Raw genomic sequence first — 20385 nt, forward strand, 5'->3', positions numbered from 1 at the left:
GAAGTTTCGTAATATTCAAGTTACTCCATGGGCGCATATGATTGATATGGAAGAGCCAATCAAATCAGTTTCCGTACCACATGAGGGGCTTACTAGTTCACCAGGTAAGTTCCGAACTTCCAGCCAAAGCTATGGAGGTTGTAACCCTGCGGATCCTATACCGAGGTGAAACTAGAGTTCACCCTTGCCCAATTATTATACGACCGCTGATTACGTTCTGCTTCGCTATATATCAAAGTCCAGTCCCTGCATACAGCATCATAATCTCGAACAGCATGCCCTTCCAGGTCACGGGCGGGCTCAAGCCAGAGATGGGGTTGACAAAGAAGGGTGAGTCGAAGGTATTGCAAGCAATGCTTAATCAAAGGGGGAGGTGGCGTTTGGGCCGGGGTGGTGATGAACTGTTGCCTAACGATATCAAGGCACTTGAGGCTATGGAAGAGAGAAACAGTGTGGACATGCGGTACACCATCTTCATCAGCAATGTGAACAGTGTGCCCATGAGCAGGTAGTAACTGGGCCCATTCTTGAACGCCTTCTTCAGTGTCGATATCATAATATGCGGAATCCACGATGCGCATGGCTACAGGCTCGTCGAATTTAACCGAAAATGAAAATGAGTCTACGGAGAATGTGATGTAAGTTCGCTACGGGATGGACCGACAACAGTAAAATCCTTACTCAGCTCTGTTGGTATATGTGGGTTATGTCCTGAAGGACTTTCCAAGCCATCTTTAGAAGACACCCAAAGAATAAACATCGAAACACCGAAAAGCGCGAGCGCCCAGACACTCTGCCTAGTAGTCACGCTCGTACTGAAGGCATTACGTCGGTATGATTGAAACACTAGGGTCATTCTGTGAGAACATGAAGTTATCAGCTAGTAACTTCGGTAAAAAGAAGGACGAACCCTTAGAAACGGCTGTAGAGAAAGTTGCGACAATCGTAACAGATACAGCAGACAAGGTTCTCAGACCAAGCGCCGAGTTGGAACAGAAAGGCTGTGAATATAGCTTCCCCTTTGAATGCGGTCGTGAATCAAAGCTGCGGAAAACAATGCCAGCCGCTTCGAAAACAAGAAGTCGTAGTCATTTGCAAAAGGAATAGTCCATCTGGCACACATCAGACGATGTCGTATCGTCATTTGACCGCAGTTACGATAACAATCTATTTTCTGTTAGCCGCTTGCTCGACATCACTTCATTCGTCATATGAGAACCGCCGAAGACCGGCGCTAGTGCCTTTACCTGGAGTAGGCAGTATTAGGCTTTGGGATATTCCGTTTACATCGATCTCGAATATTCAAAGTCGGATAAAATATTCAGAGGAAAGACTGAGATTAAGACAAATTGCCTTTAACTGTACGGAGAGAAAGCATTGTTGGTAGCAGAGACGGAACTGACAGAGGCTCGATCTGAACTCCAGATAAGAAGATATTATGAAGTCGAAAGGAGTCATCGAAAGCGGACTCTCACCATACAAGCAATATGCCGACTAGGATATACCGTCTGAGTCCTGGTAGACCCTGAAGGCTATGACCGCACTGTGGCGACAGACCTTCTCTTCCTCCCTAGATCATAGATGATAGCAGATGAGATGAGATAGCCGCCGTAGAGAATTTCAGGAGTGTCAGGTTCGTAACGTATGCAGCACGGAAAGCAAGTACTTAAAAGGTGTTGGTATCAATGTCGGCGTATAGGGTTTGATACTAGATAAAGTTCTTGAGCGCGACTTACTGAGGTACATACTTGACCAAATATTATTCTATTGAAACAGAACAGAACCGGTCACTTGAAATATAGACGGCGGTTGCAGCGCCGTTCTCTGAGGAGAATTACACAAAAATGCCTGAATCCGGATATTAGTGAGATACGGACATAGGAAGAAGTTCCGTGCAATTCATACCGGAGACATGCGCTGAAGGATAAATAGCAGCGCTGCTAGGTTTGTTTGGAATCACAATCGCCATGATACTGAACCGCGCCATCTACATCCTCTTCACCGCTATCCTGGCTGGATCCTTGATGTCTCATGGTCTTGTATTGCCCAGAGACGAGGTCGAGAGTGACTGCGCTAGGGATACAGACTTTGCCCGAGGTATTGTTTCCGTGAATCCACAGACAAACCTGACTGACACTGTAACGGCAGATGGCATTGATAATTTGAAAGAGATTCGACGCAGTACTTGCTCCAGTCTTTGAAAGACCTATCGCTTATCACTCATCATGTACGACGCTGGTAAGAAATCACCAGAGGTTGCTTATCATCTCAGGCTTATCTTTGTTTGGCGCTGCAGAGGATTGCAAGAATCGTTGCTGTAGAGAGAGTCTCCTTTACAGCATGGGTTGGCAGTGTTAATGAAGTTTTAACGTATTTTTAAATGGCTGAAAAGAGTACACCTCTACAAGAGCAGTGGAGATTAGACGTTGACTAGAACGGTGATCGTGTAGTCGTCAGAGACCGAAAAATCTCCATGAGCCGCATGTAACATTCTTTAGCGGCTATAGCTGCAGGCATTGTCTTCGTTCACCGGATATTCGCGAACATCGCTTTCTGCCGTGGAAACAGTCTTGGCGCCTCTCGGACATAACTGGGAAGGATCCACAATGCATCCAACATGACCTAATAGCACACGAAGCCAAGAAAATACCTTCAAGGCTTCATTCGACCTGCTCCACCTATGTCTCAGCGATTAGCTAAGGCATGGTTCTATGGACGGACAGAATGAAGGCAGGACGTTTCTGTTCCACCGGTGGAGTCTCCATCAAAACCTCAAGCCGACAAGCACGCCAGTTGAGTGGTCTTCGTGTTTCCTTCCTCGGGTAGAAGGTCTCGCTTCGGCTACCTACCCGTCGTGATTCTAGCGTGCTTCAATGCAAGAGTGAGTTCTAGATGCACTATCATGAGCACAGAACAGACGTGCCAATATAGAAGTGGTGAGTCGACGTCCATTGCTTGCATCCAGTCCTCAAAACGCGTCTTGCGCATCCATTGTGGGTCCGAAAGAGCTGCTTAGTCTCTGCGCTCGGCTCACTTTCACTTGCCGATCAGGATTATAATTGACCCGGAAAGTCACTGAAACCAGGGAATAGGCGTCAGCGAAAGCCTTATGCCACTAATCGATACACTTGCCTCACATGGACTTCAGTCTGCTATAAGCATGATGAGAGATAATGACAACATGCATTTGAGAATTAAATACGAAACAGCCCCAAATTACCATCCGAGTCCAAGAGAAAAGGTAGGATATAGTATCGGTGTCTAGTCCTGCCCATACCGATATGTGCTTTCCTAGACTGCATTAAAAAAAAAGAGGGCGAGTCGGAAAAGTTCATGCGAGTCTAAGCATCTACTCTTCTAAAAAAATTACACAGCGCCCCGACCAATGACAGTCACCTGTCAACGACATATTAACCACGCAGTTCATTAGCCAGTAGAATTAACGAACCTTGAATCCGATCGCCCTCAGCTTGTCCGCATCTACCAACATCCGCCCATCAAATACGAACGCCGGCTTATTCATATGCGAGTAGACCTCCTCCCATGCGATGGACTTGAACTCGTTCCACTCCGTCGCGATCACCACGGCCTCGGCATTCTTGCATGCCTCAATAGCAGATGAAGATATTGTCACCTGCTTCTTGACTGAAACAAATGGTCAGAGTTCTCTTATAAGGTGAGATGCAACGAAGACATACTCGCATCCAACGATGTACCAGGGTTCACCTCCTGCAAATCGCTCCAGATCTGTGACTCCGAAACCTGCGGATCGTATATGCTGACTTTGGCCTTCTCATTCTGGAAATTCTTAATGAGTGTAATGGCTGCGGATTCGCGGGTATCGCCAGTATCGGCTTTGAATGCGAACCCAAGGACCGCAATTTTCTATTATAGGAGGCAGTCAAGTCAGCCTCGTCTGATGTCAGGAGAAAATGATCCCACCTTTCCAGTAATAGTGTTGAACAAAGTGTCCACGACCCTTTTTGAGAACCTTGCCTTCTGATACTCATTCATCTCGACCACCTGGCGCCAGTATGCCGCGACCTCCGGCAGATGCAAACTTTCAGAGAGATATACCAAGTTTAGGATATCTTTCTGGAAGCAAGATCCACCGAATCCAACAGATGCCTTAAGGAACTTGGGGCCTACACGTGAATCGTACCCAACGGCGTGGGCGACTTCATCAATGTTGGCACCAGTCGCCTCGCAAATGGCGGAGAGGGCGTTAATGGAAGAGATACGCTGAGCGAGCATAGCATTGGCAGCGAGCTTGGAAAGCTCAGAAGACCACAGGCCGACGTTGAGAATGCGATCCTTCGGCACCCAGTTGGCGTACACCTGTGTAAGCGACTCGCAAGCATCCCTGCCCTCCGGTGTCTGGAGAGAACCGATGAGGACACGGTCGGGACTGAAAAGATCCGTAATTGCAGTGCCCTCTGCCAAGAATTCGGGGTTAGAGAGGATATCGAAGCGGCAGTTGGGCTTGGAGTTGGCCTCGAGAATCGTGCGCATAGACTCGGCCGTGCGACACGGGACAGTAGACTTCTCTACGACGATCTTCGATGATGTAGCAACTGCCGCGATTTGGCGCGTCGCGAGTTCAACATAGCTGATTTACGTGAGGCACTAGGCAGAGAAAGAGCGAGAAAAGAGCGTACTTGAGGTCAGCAGCGAATCCAGCTCCAACACCGCTCTTTTTGGTAGGCGTATTGACACTGACAAAGATGAGGTCGGCCTCCTGGATGCCCTTGGTGACGTCCGTCGAGAAGAAGAGGTTGCGGCCTCGGCACTGACGTACAACGTCGACCAGGCCAGGCTCGTATATGGGAATGTCGAAGCCAGGACTGTTCCACGCATCGATACGTTGCTGGTTGAGGTCAACGATGGTGACCAGGATCTGTGGGCACTTGAGTGCGATGACGGCGCATGTTGGTCCACCTAGGCGAGTATTAGCAATCCTCTGGAAAGCGGACAAACGTGTCCGTACCAACGTATCCAGCACCGACTAGGCAGCAGTCAGCAACGAAGACAGCGAGAACATGTAGTATACAGACGCACTGCAGCAGATTTTCTTGACTTGGACGGGAGCCATGATGAGAGAAGGACGGAAACAAGTTGGATTTTAAGGAAAAGGAGCGAAAAGGAGTACTTGACCAAATATGAGCGCCCATGTTGTTTACCAGATCTTGCTTTTAGATCGGCCTTATCGTACCCTTTCGTCTCTATAGATCAATTCTAGCTCCTTCACTTCGGATTTTCGCGTACATCATGTTTCTGTATACTACGATAGAATAACTCGCTATATGTGCTGGTATTTACTGAAAGATGTTCAGGCAATGCTACCCCTAGCTAACTTTCATTCCACGCGGAGACGGATTCGTGTGGTTGGCGGTCGGAATAATACGTGTGCTGATCACGATCAATTGCTGCCTGGACCCCCTGGACTGGTCCAAGACGCCTCTTTTGAAAAGCGGCCACTAAAATTTTCGGAAAAAACGCTAGGCTGCAGGCAAAGTCTTCAAGATCCCCGCGAACGAACTGCGGGAAGGTGTCAGTTATTCGGTCCGTACTTGGACCCGTCATGAAATCCGACCTATTAGCCACAATCTCGTTTTCAGAGCATAAGGAAAAGCGCATCGCGCCGTTGGTTTATCTCCGCGAGCGAACTTGCTCTCTTACCCCGTCCACTTGTCTTTCAAGCGCCTGCATGTCATTTTGACGCTGCCGAACCTGCCCCTCAAACCATACATTCAACTCCGTAAAATATCTCGCCATCTCGCGTTGCTGGTCGACAGAGGCGAGTTGTGCTATTCGGATGGTCTAAAAGAGCGCAATGGTAGATGTTTATTCGTATAGCATTGTCTACTCACTCGCAGCTCCTCCAGGGCCGCATAGAATTCCGCAGGGAGTTCGACTTGAACCGTCTGAAAGATAGATCAGTAAAGGATAATAAAGTGGATGGAATTTGACTAACGTTGGTCGGCTGCTCGGACATGGTGGACAGTGAACAGATGGCCGCGCGCGGCGAAGCTTAAGGTCCCGCTCTCACGGTCCTAAGCGCAAACGGACTTTTTGTGACGAAATTCTGCTGATATCCCGTGGTCTAGTAGTTGACCAAGATAAGACTAGAAGAGGAATATGCACCGAGACCACGCAATAACGGCACGAGTTGACGCAAGTAACAATATTCAATAGAGTTCGTTGTACTTAGCACTTTTGAAGTAACAGAGAACCGGAAAGAGCCGTCCTTATCGTTCGTGATCGAAAGATAATGGACGAACTGATCAGTCCGCTGTTCAACGTTAACTTCGGCAGAGAAAAGAGCCCAACGAAATTGGGATAGTAAATGAGTATGGTTCCATGCCAATGTAAAGCGGGAAAATCATCCCGCCTGGCCGATGTTTTTTCAGTTTGGATGAGAACTGGGCTGGCCCGGGATAAGGCACTGTGCATGCAAGGTCATGGGCGGCGGAGTACTGGCTGTCAAAAGATAGACAGGTAAGCGTTTCAAAATGCGCTTTGAAGGGATGTTGGCCTGTTGAGTCTTCACGCTATCAGTGTCATCTTAGAATAGTTTTAGTTCATGAACATTGACGGACCAGGCGGGCGGGAAAGCGGTCCGTTGACTGTCACGCATTTTGACGTAACATCACGCGTAACACTCGGAGAAAGTCGCGTTCGCTACTCAAGCCAACGCGTCGACGTCGCTCCGTGTGCCATCCATGGCAAAAAGAAAGATACCAAAAGAACTGCCAATTTCTGGCCGCCAAACGGCTCGAATACTCGCTTTAGTTCCCCTAATAGGGGTGACTTCCTGTTCGTTAGCCACTTTTTCAACCTGTCAGCAAATCCTTAGGTTTTCTGTGTAGTTGTTTTGTACAAGCGGTTGGTCTTGGGAGAACCTCAGAGAAAGATCTCTGGATCGACGACGGAGACGACAGCACAAAGTTGGAACAAAGGACAAGGGCAAGAGAGCATGAATGATGATTGAAGGTGCAGGAATGGTGTTTGTGCTCGAATGATAGCTGATTACTGACCGACGCCTTCATAACAAAAAAGTCTAGCTGATGTCTGACTCTCGCCAAAATCTCTATTTTAGCTCCTCCTTGGAAGTGATGATGCGCGTGCCGGGTATTCTGGCAGGGTTGAAGGAGCGGTCGCAGTCAGCGTAGGCGGCACCGGCGCCGAAGCCTGTAGATAGTGCGATGGGCCATGTACGTCCTAATAGAAATTATATCAGGAAGAGCAATAGCAGGGTTTGCTGGTGCACCGACGTCGGAATAATATGACAGAGGCAACGACGCCCACGCTGAAGCCAACACCACTGCATATATGCGTCGTAAGTATCGAAAATGCCCTGCAAATACAAGAAGGATACGCACGCTTTCACCAACAGATCCGCCACTGTTTCCGTGGATTCCCGTCAAGATGGCAAAGTCAGGATGGATTAAGACAGGACGTACAGCAGCGGTCATACTACAGGGAAAATATAAGCAATTTATTCTACTAGAAAGAGAAATTCTACTTGCCTTTTGACCGAGAATATCTTCGCTGGATACAGACTTGTTTGTCGACGACATGGGTGTCAAGAAGAGAAACTGCCGAAAGCGGGCCTGTGACGTCCTTTCTATTAGACCATCATCATCTACCAGCAATCGCCTCCGCAGCTCGCAGTACTCTCCAGCTTAAATATCTAGTACTGCAGAGTTTCCACTCTTGCCAACGACCCCCAAGATGGCTAACCAATCGCCAATGATATCCATTCCCAAGAAGACGACAGAGGAAGTCGACTGGACGACACCCATTCGCTCCCTCATCGCCCACTCTTATGGAGAGAGCCCAGACAACTATGCCGCTGAGTGCGCAGCGCTACAGAGGTGCCGCCAGGACGCTGTACGGGGTGCAGGTAGCGATACGACTGGTGTGTATCTCACCTTTAGCGCCGGTGTACAGCTTACTCACAATATCCAGCTCGCGACCTTTTATACAAGTACTTTGGCCAGCTCGAGCTCCTTGAGCTCCGGTTCTCCGAAATTAAAGTTAACTTTCCTTGGAGAGACGCATTTACGAACAAATTAACGACACAGACATCCATCGCTTTCGAGAAGGCATCGATACTATTCCAGATAGCTGGGACACATTCCGCTATCGCTGCATCGCAGAGCCGATCCGATCCGGAGGGTCTCAAACGTGCATTTTACTACTTCAAGACATGCGCGGGGATGCTAACATATATCAATGAGAACTTTCTCCACGCGCCGTCCACCGATCTGAGTCGGGAGGTCATCAAGTTTCTTGTCAGCCTCATCTTGGCTCAGGCAACAGAGGTGTTCTTTGAAAAATGCACCGACGAGAAGAAGGGTATTGTTCTAGTATCCAAAGTTGGGGCCCAGGCAGCCTCAATGTATAATTCGTTGACGGAGGAAGTTAAGGAATTCATGGGAAAGGGCATTTTTGACCGAAACTGGGTAACTCTCCTTCAGGTATGTTCTCTCTTCTCACCCCGTTTGACTGGACCCAGAATGATCTTCGTCACGCCTGAAAACGTTCTGGAGATCCAGTCAGATGGCTTTTCTTCGAATATCTGTAGAAGCTCATCAAACGTCTAGGTGAAAGCGAAATATTTCACTTCCTTGTCTCAGTATTACCGCGGAATGGCTGACAACACCGCTGGAAAGCACGGCGACGCGTTGGTACGCTTCAATCTTGCCGAAAGCCTGGCAAAGGATGCTTCCCGGACCGCCTCGTCTTTATTCACGTCGACGATGTCGCCTACTCTTCCTGCAGATGCTAGCACTGCGCTACAAGACCGCATGAAAGCTCATCTTGCCATCTGCTCGGACCGGAAGTCCGAGGCACAGCGCGAGAACGATCTCATATACAACGCTGTGTTGCCTGCACCTGAAGCACTCCCAGCAATCGACAAAATTGTTGTGGCTAACCCCATCCCGATCCAAGAGGTTTATGGGACGCCTGAGGTGCAGAAGACGATAGGGCAAGACCTATTCCTGCGGCTTGTCCCTTTGAGTGTGCATGAAAGCGCCAGTGTGTATTCGGAAGAGAAGGCGAAGCTTGTTCGAAGCGAGGTGGAGAAGGTGGAAGGGGCGGAAGGCGAAGTTCGGAGTGTATTGGATGGCTTGGGCATAAAAGATGGTTTGACCAGGTTCCGGGCCATGGCAGAAGGCGAGGTTGGTGGAGAGGATGAAATCCCGGTAGACGTGAGAAGATGGAAAGATGATATCTCCTTGATTGAGGAGAGAGAAGGCGTCGAAACCCTCATGGCGCAGATTTCACAACTCAAGAATGGTGTACAACAGCAACTGGAGACCACCTCGCAGGAGTTGGACACTGAATCGCGGAATTGTGAGATGATGAGGGTGAAGTATGAGCATCTCTGGACGCAAGAACCGTCGGGAGGCGTGGGGAAGACCTATAGACAGGATCTCAAATCTCATTTTACAACCCTGGACGCAGCTGCGCCTTCGGACCAACAGGTCGCGATGATGTGGCAGTCGGTAAAAAGTGATATCGGACTTCTTTTGAGCCCTCAGTTGGAAGATGTGTTCAGGGCTAGTACTGAACATGGAGGAAACGGATCTGAAAACCTTCTAGATTTCGATCCGAACGAAGGGAGCGATGCACAAGAACGAGCGAAGATTGGCAACTTTGTTACAGAAATCGAGGAACGAACGGGACGCCTAAACAAGATTGCCAGAGAGAGAAACGAAGTCTTGAAGGATCTCAAGGAAAAAGTATGCAGTGTTTTGATTGAGAATGACACACGCTCTTATCTTTTTGTAGGTCCAAAATGACGATGTTTCGCATCTCCTTTTGCTCAATCGACGTAATACTGGGGTAGAGCCAGCTTTGTTCGCCGCGGAATTGGAGAAGTTCCGTCCATACCAGCAGCGACTAGAGGCAACGCTGCAACACCAGGCCATTGCTTTGCAGGAGATCACAACACTATGGAAAAGTCTCAAGGATCTTGCGGGTCGTGGTCCAGGAGCTCGTAAATGGGAAGAAAGAGAAAAGCGCAAGAAGGACACAGTCCGGCGCTTCTCTCGAGCTCGAGACGTGTACATGGAAGTCCGAGATGGCTTGGCGTGTGTATCACTGAATTTTCTCTACTCGTTTTCATACTGATTCGTCACAACAGTAAAGGATTGCAATTTTACAACGATCTGACGGGTTTGACGAAAAGCCTCCACGAAAATGTTAATTCCTTTATTTTCAGCAGAGTCGCCGAGAAAGATAATCTGGTCTCTCAAATTGAGGTGGAAAAGCGACTTTCTTCTGTATCCTCGCAGCGTCCACCTTTAGCTCCAAAGCCACCCTTGCCGCCTCCATCTAAGTCGGAAGACCTCAGCTCAGCCTTCTCCTCCATGAGTATGCGAGGATCTTCTCCCACTCCTGCCGATCGTTCATGGCAGAATATGTCGTCGTCACCGCGACAATCATATTCGCCTTCATCATACAGCTTTTCTACTTCATCCTATCCCCCGCCTCCACCTTCGTCTACATACACTTCTTCCCCTCCCCCGCCTCTCCCATCTTTATCTAAATTATCTCCACTACCGCCCCCACCTCCGCCGCCGTCACAGCTGTCTTCGTCTTCTTATTTGCCTCCGCCTCCCCCACAACCTCGGCAATCATATTCATCTTCCCCTCCCACGCAACAGAATGACCCTTATGCTAATCTTGGAGTGTTTGGCGTGTCCACCCCATCAGCACCACTGCGCCCACCTCCTCCGGGTCAATACCAAACGAGTACACCCTCTCGGCAGATGTCGATACCGCCTGCTTCTCAGCTACAGTACCAGAACCCATCCCAGTGGATGCCCCCGCCACCCGCACCATTGTCATATCAAACTGGAAATAATCAGCAGCAGCAGCAATATCAAGGATTCCCTCCACCTTCTCAGCCTTATGGGTATCTGCCCCCGGGACAGGGGTCTTATGGACGTTGATACTAGGATAGTGGAAAGCGACAATAGAACAGTTGTATAATACCGTATTTATGATGATACACTATGGACCATGATGACACTAAGTGTACTGACTCGGCTTGTGCACGAATTGCTAAAGGTTCTTCACGCTGACTGTTAACGCAAACTGGAAAGGACTGTACATGCATATGTGAGAGGCTTCAGACAATTAGTCAAACCTCCGGAAAGACTGGGTTTACGGCGCAGACAGGAGGTCTCTAGAAAGCCCGGTTGAACCAAAGGATCCATTATATGACATATAATCAAGTAAAGGTACAGATTACAATGATAAGTAGTAACTATGCAGGAGCAGCCGTCAAGACAGCAAACTTATCTTGTGAAATTTCCGCAAATCCAAAATACCCATCACAAGTTATCATGCCATCTTCGCTTAATGACCGCACCCGAGCTTCCTGGCCTTTATACGGGCCATCCAACAGAACCCCGTTCTCTCCATCCACTCCACCAGGCTGCATAGGAACAACAAATTTCATCAATATCGACCGCTGTTCTCCATTATCGAAGGCGATCATTGCAGTTTGTTCCATGTTCGCTCCTACTCGTGTCGCAGCCATCACCCGACCGGTTAGCCCTTCGTATTTCCCATCCAGGTAATTGAAATTGCGTGATCCTTCAATACGTATCTTGATGCGCTGCAAGACACTGCTTAAGGCACTGTCAAGGAGCCATTCCTCAGATAAGCCTACAAAAATTGTTACAGTCAATGTCTTCCTGGTGCAGAAATGAACGCACCCTCTGTATCTTCCTCTCGCCATCCTGCTGCAGCGGGTGTCGGGGCCGAGGCGGGCGTTTGTGCTGACATAGCGCCCGTTCCGTAGCTGAACGGTGTAGCAACATCGTAAGTTCCAGGTCCAGGTGTCGGTGCAGCATATGCAGGTGAAGTTGCCGCAGCTGGTGTAGGCGCGGCATTCTTTGATACCGGTTAAATACTAATTAATGTTGATCACAAACAAAATACCCACCCAACTATCGCTCCATCCAGTACTTGTATCCCAAGCATTTCTTCCCGGGGTTGCACCCCCCCAAGTATTCCTCGCAGGTGTAGCACCTCCATTGTTACTAGCATATGGGTTTGGTGTCCGTGAGCTGACGTTCCACGCCGGTGTCTTGCCTCCATCGGCATACGGGTTTGGAGTCCGCGAAGATACGTTCCATGCCGGTGTTTGTGCATTGTTGGCATAAGGGTTAGGCGTCCGTGAAGATGCATTCCAGGCTGGCGTACGAGAATCCGATGAAGGATTGGGAGTACGACCGCCCCCACCCCATGCAGGTGTCCGACCACCAGCACCCCAAGTAGGAGTGCTTCCTCCTGACGCGTACGGATTTACTGATCGGGTTCCCCAAGGCTTGCCTGGTTCGCCTGGCGGGCCCATAGCTTTAAGTCGGTCGAATGCACGACTGGATCCGGGAGTACTGGTTCATGATGAATATTGATAAGCGTTATCATCATGGAAGAAGAGCTATACTCACACTTTCTCAACAAGCTTCGACTTCTCGATTGTCACAACTTTGTTGTTGGTATTTAGCTCGACGCGAGCGATTGGACCGTTGGTATCCTTAATGGTTCCAACGTAACCCTTATGAGGACCTCGGGTAATCTGTACAATAGTCCCAATCATACGGTCCCGGGGCCCCCGCCCAATGCTGGAACCCGCCATCCCGCCTGGGTGAAGGGCAAGAGCGGGGTTCATCTTGGATAAATCTGCTCCTGGCTTGGGGAAGACACTGGATTTCGGTGCCAGCGATACCAATGACCTAGCGCGCGTGACGAATACGCCTCCGTTCTCGGATATTTCACGATTATAGAGGAAAGCAAAGAATGATTGATGAATGTGTAGAACTTGACCTTTGCGACCCTACATATATATTGAGGCTTGATGAATGAGAAAAAAGCCGGTAAAGTGCGTACCTCGCCATCTACTTCTTTAACGTTATCCTCTACGCGCAGTTCATGGCCATCATGATCTGTGGCAATGGCACGCCGAGAATCTCGCCTCATTGTAATCTGACGAGGCTGGACCATTCGAACTTGACCGTTTTGGTCCAGGACCCGGAATGAGTCTCTGTCAGTCTTGAATATAACGCCTACAGTTTGAAGGCTATGGGAAGGTCAGAAGTTTGACATAGAGCTCGACAAGACGACGTACTCAAGCTGAACAAGATCATGCAGCTCATAATCTCCCACGATGTTGGTACCAGAACCGACTTCTGCGGCTTCGCGGAGATCTTTTGAGAATACAGAAACCTGAAAATATATTAGATAAACCGACAAAAATTGGATTACCTCAGACATACCTCTTGCATTGACATGTCAGACAAAAAGGTAACAATATTATCTGCAACGGCCACCACCAATCCAGTTTCGTCGGCATTCTTTCCAGTCATCACCTTGACATGGTCTCCAGGTTTGAACCGTTTCCTGACACTCCTTGCAGGAATGTCTACTTTTTGGCCTTCGATGTCAACACCGACGGCAGTGATAGTCACGACGTCGCCTGACACCTCTTCGACAGTACCGTGCACACCAGCCTGCTCGCCCTCAAACACCTCAACATGATCACCAGGCTGCAGCACAGATACGGCTGCTTTCCGGGAGGCCTCCGCGATGACAGACAAGTCGACCGGGTTTTCACCCCCCAGACCGTCCTGCCTACGCGAGAATTGGGTAATCTCGTCCAGAGTTGGATTCACATCGTCCAGTGATAAAGCGTTCAACTTGAAGTCCTTCTCGATGAAGCCATCCTTGTAGGTATCACCCTGGAATACGTAGACTTGATTTCGCTTGGCCACTGCTTGTCGTCCGTAAACTTTCACGACTTCCTCGAAGTTGAACAGCTTCTGCGGAGGGCGCATGGTTCCAGCTGCGGTGGAGCCTTTCTTCCGCTTTTTTCCAAGAGCATCTAGCGAACCGTCATCCCGCGGGTTCAGATCTATACGGGGAATGAACTTTAGGCCGACATCCTCTCCATTTTCCGTAACGTCCACGACCTGGGCGAGGTCTCCCAGATATTTCCCTCGCCTGATGCGAACCCAGCTTCCCGGTGTCACTGTGAGCTCCTTTTTCCTGATTTGCAATAAAGAGGCCATTTCTTCGATTGGGACCAGGTTCACTTTGACGGTATAGGTGCCGTTGAGGCCCTTCATTGCATCTTTCACTTGCTTGGAACTCCGAGCTTCGACGTATATCATTCCAGGTAGAGTATCACGTTCAAATGCCGACAAGATTTGCAGCGGTCGAGCGGTGAACTCGACGTCGATGAACTTTCGCATGAGAGTGAACACAATGTCGCGTTCGCGACCAGGCTAACAACCAAATAAGAACTATGCTATATACACCAAAAATTTTCCATACCTTGACTTTGACCTGCCATAGACTAGCATCATGCACAGAAGGCATGAGAAGCCGTTGGGGAATCTCATTCATGTCACCACTGTAGCGAACCGCATTTCGACCACCATAACGATGCTTGAGGTCCGTCGCAATCTCTTCGGCAGTTCTGTCCTCTCCGTCGAAAGTTTTGCTGTCAAGTCGGGCATGATGTGCTCTGCCCACATCCTCGTCGATGCCGCCGTCCACATGTTCAATGAAGCCATCTGGAAAGAAATGAGCACAATTCCGAGTCAGCCAGAGCGTATGCTCACCGCCTCCATAGTCTTCATCATCCTCTTCACCTTCATCCTCATCACTGACCTCAGCTTCGAGATCAATGAAACGGCTTGCGCCTTGCTTTCTCTGCACATGGAGTCAGATTTTTTCTGCTACAATCTGTTTCAGCACAAAGACACACCTTGCGCTTCTTTGGCTTTCTACCTGCCGCTTCCTCTTCCTCGTCTTCCTCATCTTCCTCGTCCTCCTCATCCTCTTCGTCCTCATCGTAATGACGCCGTCGAGGTTTGCTGTGTTCGGCTTCACTTTGAACTTCTTCTTCCTCTTCATCATGCATCACATCGTCGGTATCATTTTGCATATGTTCGTGTTCGTCCAGGTCCGACATGACAACAGTGAGAAGCGAAGGATGAATGTACAAGTTCAAGGACTCTGAGCGGTGAACTTCCTCTTTCAGATGTTTGGACTAGATGGCCTTGGTCAGCACAAAGTTTCGGCTCACGGGCCGTTGTATCCGTGACAGCCTTCACCTTAACTTCATGCATTTCTTAGATTTACCCCTGGACATCCTTCCTTTGGTTCTCTCTCACCTTCAGAATACCCACCATCTGGCTCTCACGTGTCGCGTTGATAAAACCTTCTACCAGTTTGCTGCTCCAATATTATATGAGCGTATTTCCATATATTCCTGGCATAAACATGGGAAGACAAAGGTGAGAGCAGCAGTCGCATCCTTGATCCAAGACTAATAAACCAAACCAACATTTGGATAGGTAATCCAGTTGTTTGACACCCTGTCCCAATATCTGCGTCTTGCCCAATATGTTCGTCGACTCGGTCAGTATATCTCGCGGTTTGGGCATGACCAATCTTACTCCTTCGTAGAGATTCGCGACTTCCCCAAAGCCCTCCCTCATGATGGTATTAATATAATGGAGGTGGTTATTTCTGGTATCAGGAACTGCACCAATCTGAGGTCCTGCACTTGGACCCGTGACGGCTCTCTGAATTCTGAAATACTAGAGGCATTCCTCTGTTCCACGGAACTACGTGAACTAGAAATCAACGGTCACAACGATGGAAATTATGACCCAAATATCTTGAGATCCTTCAACAAACTTGGACAAATATCTCTGATTATGCCCAGCTCATCGGTTGTTGCCATGTTGCCATCCTGGATGTCTGTTACGGGCACGAGCCTCCACAGTTTGACTCTGATATGCAAGGTATCCTCTTCGTTAACTTATCTACACGGCTCCTCATATTCATTAGTCGTCGCCTATCATAACGGACACCGTCCTAGAATCAATGGCGGCGGATCTTCAGTACTTGCAATACTTCTATATAACCGGCTGCCCAAAGGTCTCTCATCATGGTATATGGTCTATCCTCTCTGTCAATCCATCCATATACGGTCTTGGCCTCGAAGGATTATCCCCGAAATTTGTAAGCCTTCCGGCTGAACCCGGTCCTTTTCTCACTAACATAATACAGAATATGCATGAACTCGCGCGATTGTGTTCTCGGTCACCTGTTCTTCATCAGCTACGATCAATAACTCTTACTATAAACCAACAGACGCCTCTACAGACATGGATGGCAGATGTGCTACAGTTCCTGACCTTTTCTCCTCTCGAGGTCTTCCAGATATATTCTACTGGTGCATTTTTTGAGTCACCGATGACTTGCGACTTTTGGAGGGAGATAATCAACACACATGGAGCGCGCTTGAAGCGATTTTCGGCTCATCGGATGCTCGTCGGACTGGAATCCATAGAAGACATATGCCGAAGATGCCCCAACCTAGAGCAGCTCTTTGTTGTTATCGAACAAGGGTCATTGGTAATTCTTGATACTATCCCTTGAGACCTCCTGTCGTTAACGAGCAACCTTACAGGTTGCTCTTCAATCATGTCTCCCGATGGCTACAAAGCTGAAAGCTCTACACATCAACTACCCTGTCGAGGCGCATACCGAATCGTTGCCTGTTCTCTTACCTTCTGAAGCCCTTCAGATCGTACAGCAATGCAGCACATCATTAACACAAATAGGTTGCAATGCCAAAGTTTGGCAGGTAATTTATGATCCCCATCATTTTCTCGATTTATGTTCATCAGTTTTCCCAGGTTGAGCGAAACATTGAGATCGATTCCTCTGGATGCCTGCATACACGACGCTATCTGTCGAAGTATGAAAGCCCTGATATCCCCGAACCATTCTTAGTCGTCCGTACATGAATCCAACCGTAGTAGAAGCCATACCTTGAGTGAAACCTGTCGTTACTTACACCAATGCTATATAAACCATGATGAAGCCATTAACAGTTGCCTCAAATTCATGGTGGCTGTACGAAGCGCGAATTCTCAAAAACTACTGCCACTACTTTCCTTTGCACGCCGTCGGTCCGAGGCGCCATGATATCGCTTGATGATGACGTCAATCATCCTCGCTGCTCTGTTTCATACCACCACCAGCGCAAAGTTGTCCCGACATGCCTTCTGCTCTCATACTTATAGCTGATGGAACGGAGGAGATGGAATTGTATGTGAACTGTTATACTACAGTCGCCCATGCCCAAGAACTAACAAATTCTTACTATTAGTACCATCACCTGCGACACTTTCATCAGGGCGGGAATCGTCTGTGAATCGGCTTTTGTGCCCGAAATCACAAAAGATAATCTTGCAAGTTCTGCCAGTCCTCCGGCTGCCAAAGGATCTCGTGGGATCCGTATCTTGCCTGATCTATACTTCGAAAGCAGCATCTGTGGACCAGTGCGTTTGGATCTTCGACATTACGGTACAAGTTAATTGATACGGTCATTCGTCTAGGACAAGTACGATGCGCTTATTATTCCCGGAGGCGCAAAGGGGGCAGACACCATGTCTAAATCCAAAGAGGTTCAAGTTCTTGTGAGGAAATACCTAGACGAAAAGAAGTATGTGGGAATGGTCTGTGCAGGTAGGACGTTTCAGTGTTGCCATATGAGCCATCTAAGGTTTCATTCCAGGTAGTCTCGCTGCGTTAAGGTCAGGCCTTAGCAGACAACCTTTGACGTCTCATCCTGGCGTGAAAGACCAGCTCGTTGCAGGTCAGAATCAGAGTTTAATGTATCAAACATTGACGCATTGATCATATTATACGCAGACTTCGACTACTTTGAGGAGCCCGTAGTTATCTCGGGAAACTTAGTAACTAGGTAAGTACATAAGTTATATCAGCTACTGGACTCACGAATCACACGCCCCCGTTAGCCGTGGTCCAGGTAAGTAAAAGCCATTGACATCCCCCACAGCTGACATTGACTACCATAACAAAGGCACCACATTCCCGTTTGCTTTGACTCTCGTTGAGCTTTTGTGTGGCGCCGACAAGCGCAAGGAAGTATCTACGCCAATGGTGTTTCCCCCGGGTACACCATGGTAAATCCTAGCAAAACACGAACTGCAATCGTGTACGAAGCGAAGTGAAACCAAATCAATTGTCATTCGGAGCGTTTGCCCAAGTGTCCGTGACGAGCAAGATTGGAATGTAGCCTTCTGTCGAAAGGAAGGGAGAATCGGGAGGAGGTTTCAGCAAAATCACAATGTAATCCTGGATATTGTCAGAATAAATATTTTGAGAACAAAAACTCTATCGTACCTTCACCGAGGCACCTGCGGCGCTGAATCCGCCTACTGTAACATTTGAAGTGCACTTAACTTCACCTTCCCAGTCTAAGTGATCGTCTTGGCTAGTACTCTCACTGCATGGATAGCGACAGCCCTTCGGATACGGTGGTACAGAGCGAATCTTCCCTTCGCCGATTTTCGTAGTCTGATATGAACGAATTCCACGGACTATAACTGAAATTTGCCTACGGATAGAAATACTAAGAACGTTCTGTACTCCCAAAGAGCTCGGGAGAGTAGAGAAAAGTTTTCGGAGCGACGTGAGTGGACCGCTTAGTTGCACGTGGAAGGGGATAATATCGGAGATGGCGAATGTTTGGACAGAGGGTACAAATAACTGGGAAGGTAGTCGTATGAGGTCACGAATGGCAGCTAATCAATATGGGTGCCACCTACGTTACATTGAACTGGGCAAACTCTTGCGTTGGCTTTTGTTTTCACGGTGACAAGGGTTTGCGTCCATTCTTCGGGAGACGACTTGATGCCGGAGAAAAGAGGAATGGATAACGTCGGTCGTTCTGGCCGAGTTCTAGGTAAATATGTGAACAGAATACGAAGGCTACAGAGTATCAATGAGAATCCGACGTATGGCGGACATTGGAACTTAGCACTTACGTCTCTACTTTGTCACGAAGCAGAAGTCTCGGACGGCGGGCGCAAGCTACAGAGACAACGAAAGTATAGACGGAAGTGATCAATAGGCCAGGAATTCCAGAACAATAGTAGTGAAAACTAGGCGGGAGAGGATAACTCAGGCCACCGTCTTCAAATATGAGCGGCAGGGATAAAGAAAAGGGCAATGAAGTAGGGCACGTGGCGTTTTCTGTCCGGTCACAGTCCCATAGGGTAATGCTGCGAGAAGCAGTAGAAACTGACCGTGGACCACTAGAAGAGCCCATAATATCCAGCTTCCCTTCTATCTTTGAGGGAATGAGTGACGAGAACGCGAAAAAAAAAATTGGACTGACCATCAATTTTGCTTGAGAGACATCATTAGGTCTCTCCAGTAGTAAGCCACCTTGAATATTCCCTCCTCGACCATATGACGGAGTAGCAATACCATCCTTTTGCTCTGTCAATACGACAGTAATGTTCCCTCGATGCTTCATAAACGTCCCACTGGGAATCTGAGAGCCTAACCGAGGAGAATGGTCGATGATAGCTTCTCCCTGTGAAGGAAGACAAGAATAATGTGGTGGCGGGTCCGAAGAGACCATGGCGTCGAAAACTTCGCTCATTCTGAGTCAGGGCAGTTTGAGAAAGGATGTTTAGTGGTAGTGACAACTAACCTTTTTATGCATTTTTCCTGAAAGACTTTAAAGGCAAGTGAACTGAGTCATCTAGATGTCACTTCCGGAAATTCTGTTGGAAACAAATGATGGAATCAGTTTTCTCGAGCGCTTGTCCCTTTCCGGTTCCAAAGTGGCCTTCGAATCTCCCACTAATGTTTTCCGTCCAAAGGTAAGTTTATACGAAGGAAAAGGTGCAGTAGTCTGTCCTCACCTGACTCCGACTTTGTGCTTGGCATGGGGTGATCATTGCACAGTATTCCGCTACATAACGTGGTCAGGCCCTGGCACGTTGGTGATCGAATTTAGAGCTAAGATTCGTGAGAATTAAGAATTGTGACTCGGTCCTCAGGCTCACGCGCTTGCAGGGACATCCGAGGCGCTGTTTGGGCAGGGGTAAAGACGAGCCGACGGTCCTCTCGGATATCCAGGTTTCGTCGGAACGGTGATTCCGTAGAGGTATTGCCATGACGAGCTAAATATCGAACCTGCCTCCGGGCCCAAGCATAAGGCAAAACAGTTGCTGTCGGCGATGTGCCTCTACTGCCTCCCGAACAATATCATCTTGACGTACTTCCTGAACATGATACAGCCTCCGATAAGGCACTCGTCACGTCGTAGTTAAACACCCATGCAAAGGTTCCACTTCTGTTAGCGAGGTTCGAATTGACGCGCGTGCCTGTGAACAAAAGAAAGGGAATCTGTGGGGGCCTTTCAAACAGAGAAATTGTCTGAATTTTCAGAATTGCTCGCAGGCGGTATTCCGTATAATTTCCGACGACATGATTTCCGGGTATGAGATAGCGGCGAGG

General features: G+C 48.5%; 9 protein-coding genes across 9 annotated transcripts; 3 read left to right on the forward strand and 6 right to left on the reverse strand.

Annotated features, from left to right (window-relative positions):
* Positions 1 to 155: 155 nt before the first annotated feature.
* EV420DRAFT_1633685 (uncharacterized protein) lies at positions 156 to 856 on the reverse strand (the record flags this gene model as incomplete). The annotated part of the gene is made up of 2 exons (XM_060476223.1): positions 156 to 622; positions 682 to 856. 2 exons carry the CDS (start codon positions 854 to 856, stop codon positions 156 to 158), a joined length of 642 nt encoding a protein of 213 aa, XP_060339057.1.
* Positions 857 to 3236: 2380 nt separating this feature from the next.
* Positions 3237 to 5194, reverse strand: EV420DRAFT_20060 (UDP-glucose dehydrogenase). The gene is made up of 7 exons (XM_060481183.1): positions 5059 to 5194; positions 4988 to 5005; positions 4659 to 4938; positions 3943 to 4609; positions 3699 to 3885; positions 3449 to 3645; positions 3237 to 3396 (listed from the first exon to the last, which is right to left on the reverse strand). The coding sequence occupies exons 1-7, from the start codon at positions 5090 to 5092 to the stop codon at positions 3367 to 3369; spliced, it is 1413 nt and encodes a 470-aa protein (XP_060339058.1). The 5' UTR covers positions 5093 to 5194; the 3' UTR covers positions 3237 to 3366.
* Positions 5195 to 5349: 155 nt separating this feature from the next.
* Positions 5350 to 5995, reverse strand: EV420DRAFT_1633687 (uncharacterized protein; the record flags this gene model as incomplete). The annotated part of the gene is made up of 4 exons (XM_060476224.1): positions 5350 to 5538; positions 5680 to 5820; positions 5871 to 5924; positions 5975 to 5995. The coding sequence occupies 4 exons, from the start codon at positions 5993 to 5995 to the stop codon at positions 5350 to 5352; spliced, it is 405 nt and encodes a 134-aa protein (XP_060339059.1).
* A 673-nt stretch (positions 5996 to 6668) lies between these two features.
* EV420DRAFT_1493430 (uncharacterized protein) lies at positions 6669 to 7610 on the reverse strand (the record flags this gene model as incomplete). Its single annotated transcript, XM_060470773.1, has 5 exons — positions 7530 to 7610; positions 7464 to 7476; positions 7383 to 7404; positions 7275 to 7324; positions 6669 to 7221 (listed from the first exon to the last, which is right to left on the reverse strand). Coding segments are annotated over exons 1-5 (262 nt in total), but the record flags the coding sequence as incomplete, so codon positions are not given.
* EV420DRAFT_20039 (BRO1-domain-containing protein) lies at positions 7530 to 11129 on the forward strand. The gene is made up of 5 exons (XM_060481182.1): positions 7530 to 7921; positions 7972 to 8483; positions 8610 to 9752; positions 9802 to 10103; positions 10157 to 11129. The coding sequence occupies exons 1-5, from the start codon at positions 7735 to 7737 to the stop codon at positions 10965 to 10967; spliced, it is 2955 nt and encodes a 984-aa protein (XP_060339061.1). The 5' UTR covers positions 7530 to 7734; the 3' UTR covers positions 10968 to 11129.
* Positions 11130 to 11284: 155 nt separating this feature from the next.
* On the reverse strand, positions 11285 to 15001 carry EV420DRAFT_1615978 (transcription elongation factor Spt5; the record flags this gene model as incomplete). The annotated part of the gene is made up of 10 exons (XM_060475084.1): positions 11285 to 11688; positions 11739 to 11916; positions 11969 to 12419; positions 12477 to 12862; positions 12916 to 13105; positions 13154 to 13251; positions 13302 to 14309; positions 14359 to 14600; positions 14649 to 14739; positions 14795 to 15001. The coding sequence occupies 10 exons, from the start codon at positions 14999 to 15001 to the stop codon at positions 11285 to 11287; spliced, it is 3255 nt and encodes a 1084-aa protein (XP_060339062.1).
* Positions 15002 to 15135: 134 nt separating this feature from the next.
* EV420DRAFT_1493436 (uncharacterized protein) lies at positions 15136 to 16930 on the forward strand. The gene is made up of 7 exons (XM_060470774.1): positions 15136 to 15326; positions 15387 to 15450; positions 15499 to 15839; positions 15886 to 16059; positions 16108 to 16455; positions 16511 to 16687; positions 16740 to 16930. Exons 1-7 carry the CDS (start codon positions 15153 to 15155, stop codon positions 16848 to 16850), a joined length of 1389 nt encoding a protein of 462 aa, XP_060339063.1. The 5' UTR covers positions 15136 to 15152; the 3' UTR covers positions 16851 to 16930.
* Positions 16931 to 16994: 64 nt separating this feature from the next.
* Positions 16995 to 18260, forward strand: EV420DRAFT_1757072 (class I glutamine amidotransferase-like protein). The gene is made up of 7 exons (XM_060480504.1): positions 16995 to 17154; positions 17216 to 17387; positions 17445 to 17574; positions 17624 to 17704; positions 17761 to 17812; positions 17868 to 17878; positions 17933 to 18260. The coding sequence occupies exons 1-7, from the start codon at positions 17105 to 17107 to the stop codon at positions 18037 to 18039; spliced, it is 603 nt and encodes a 200-aa protein (XP_060339064.1). The 5' UTR covers positions 16995 to 17104; the 3' UTR covers positions 18040 to 18260.
* On the reverse strand, positions 18091 to 19501 carry EV420DRAFT_1258801 (uncharacterized protein; the record flags this gene model as incomplete). Its single annotated transcript, XM_060466917.1, has 5 exons — positions 18091 to 18207; positions 18256 to 18621; positions 18681 to 18843; positions 18900 to 19204; positions 19253 to 19501. 5 exons carry the CDS (start codon positions 19499 to 19501, stop codon positions 18091 to 18093), a joined length of 1200 nt encoding a protein of 399 aa, XP_060339065.1.
* Between the last annotated feature and the right edge of the window lie 884 nt (positions 19502 to 20385).

Source organism: Desarmillaria tabescens (assembly GCF_030435595.1).
Source record: "Desarmillaria tabescens strain CCBAS 213 chromosome Unknown EV420scaffold_1, whole genome shotgun sequence".
NCBI classification, from domain to species: Eukaryota; Fungi; Basidiomycota; class Agaricomycetes; order Agaricales; family Physalacriaceae; genus Desarmillaria; species Desarmillaria tabescens.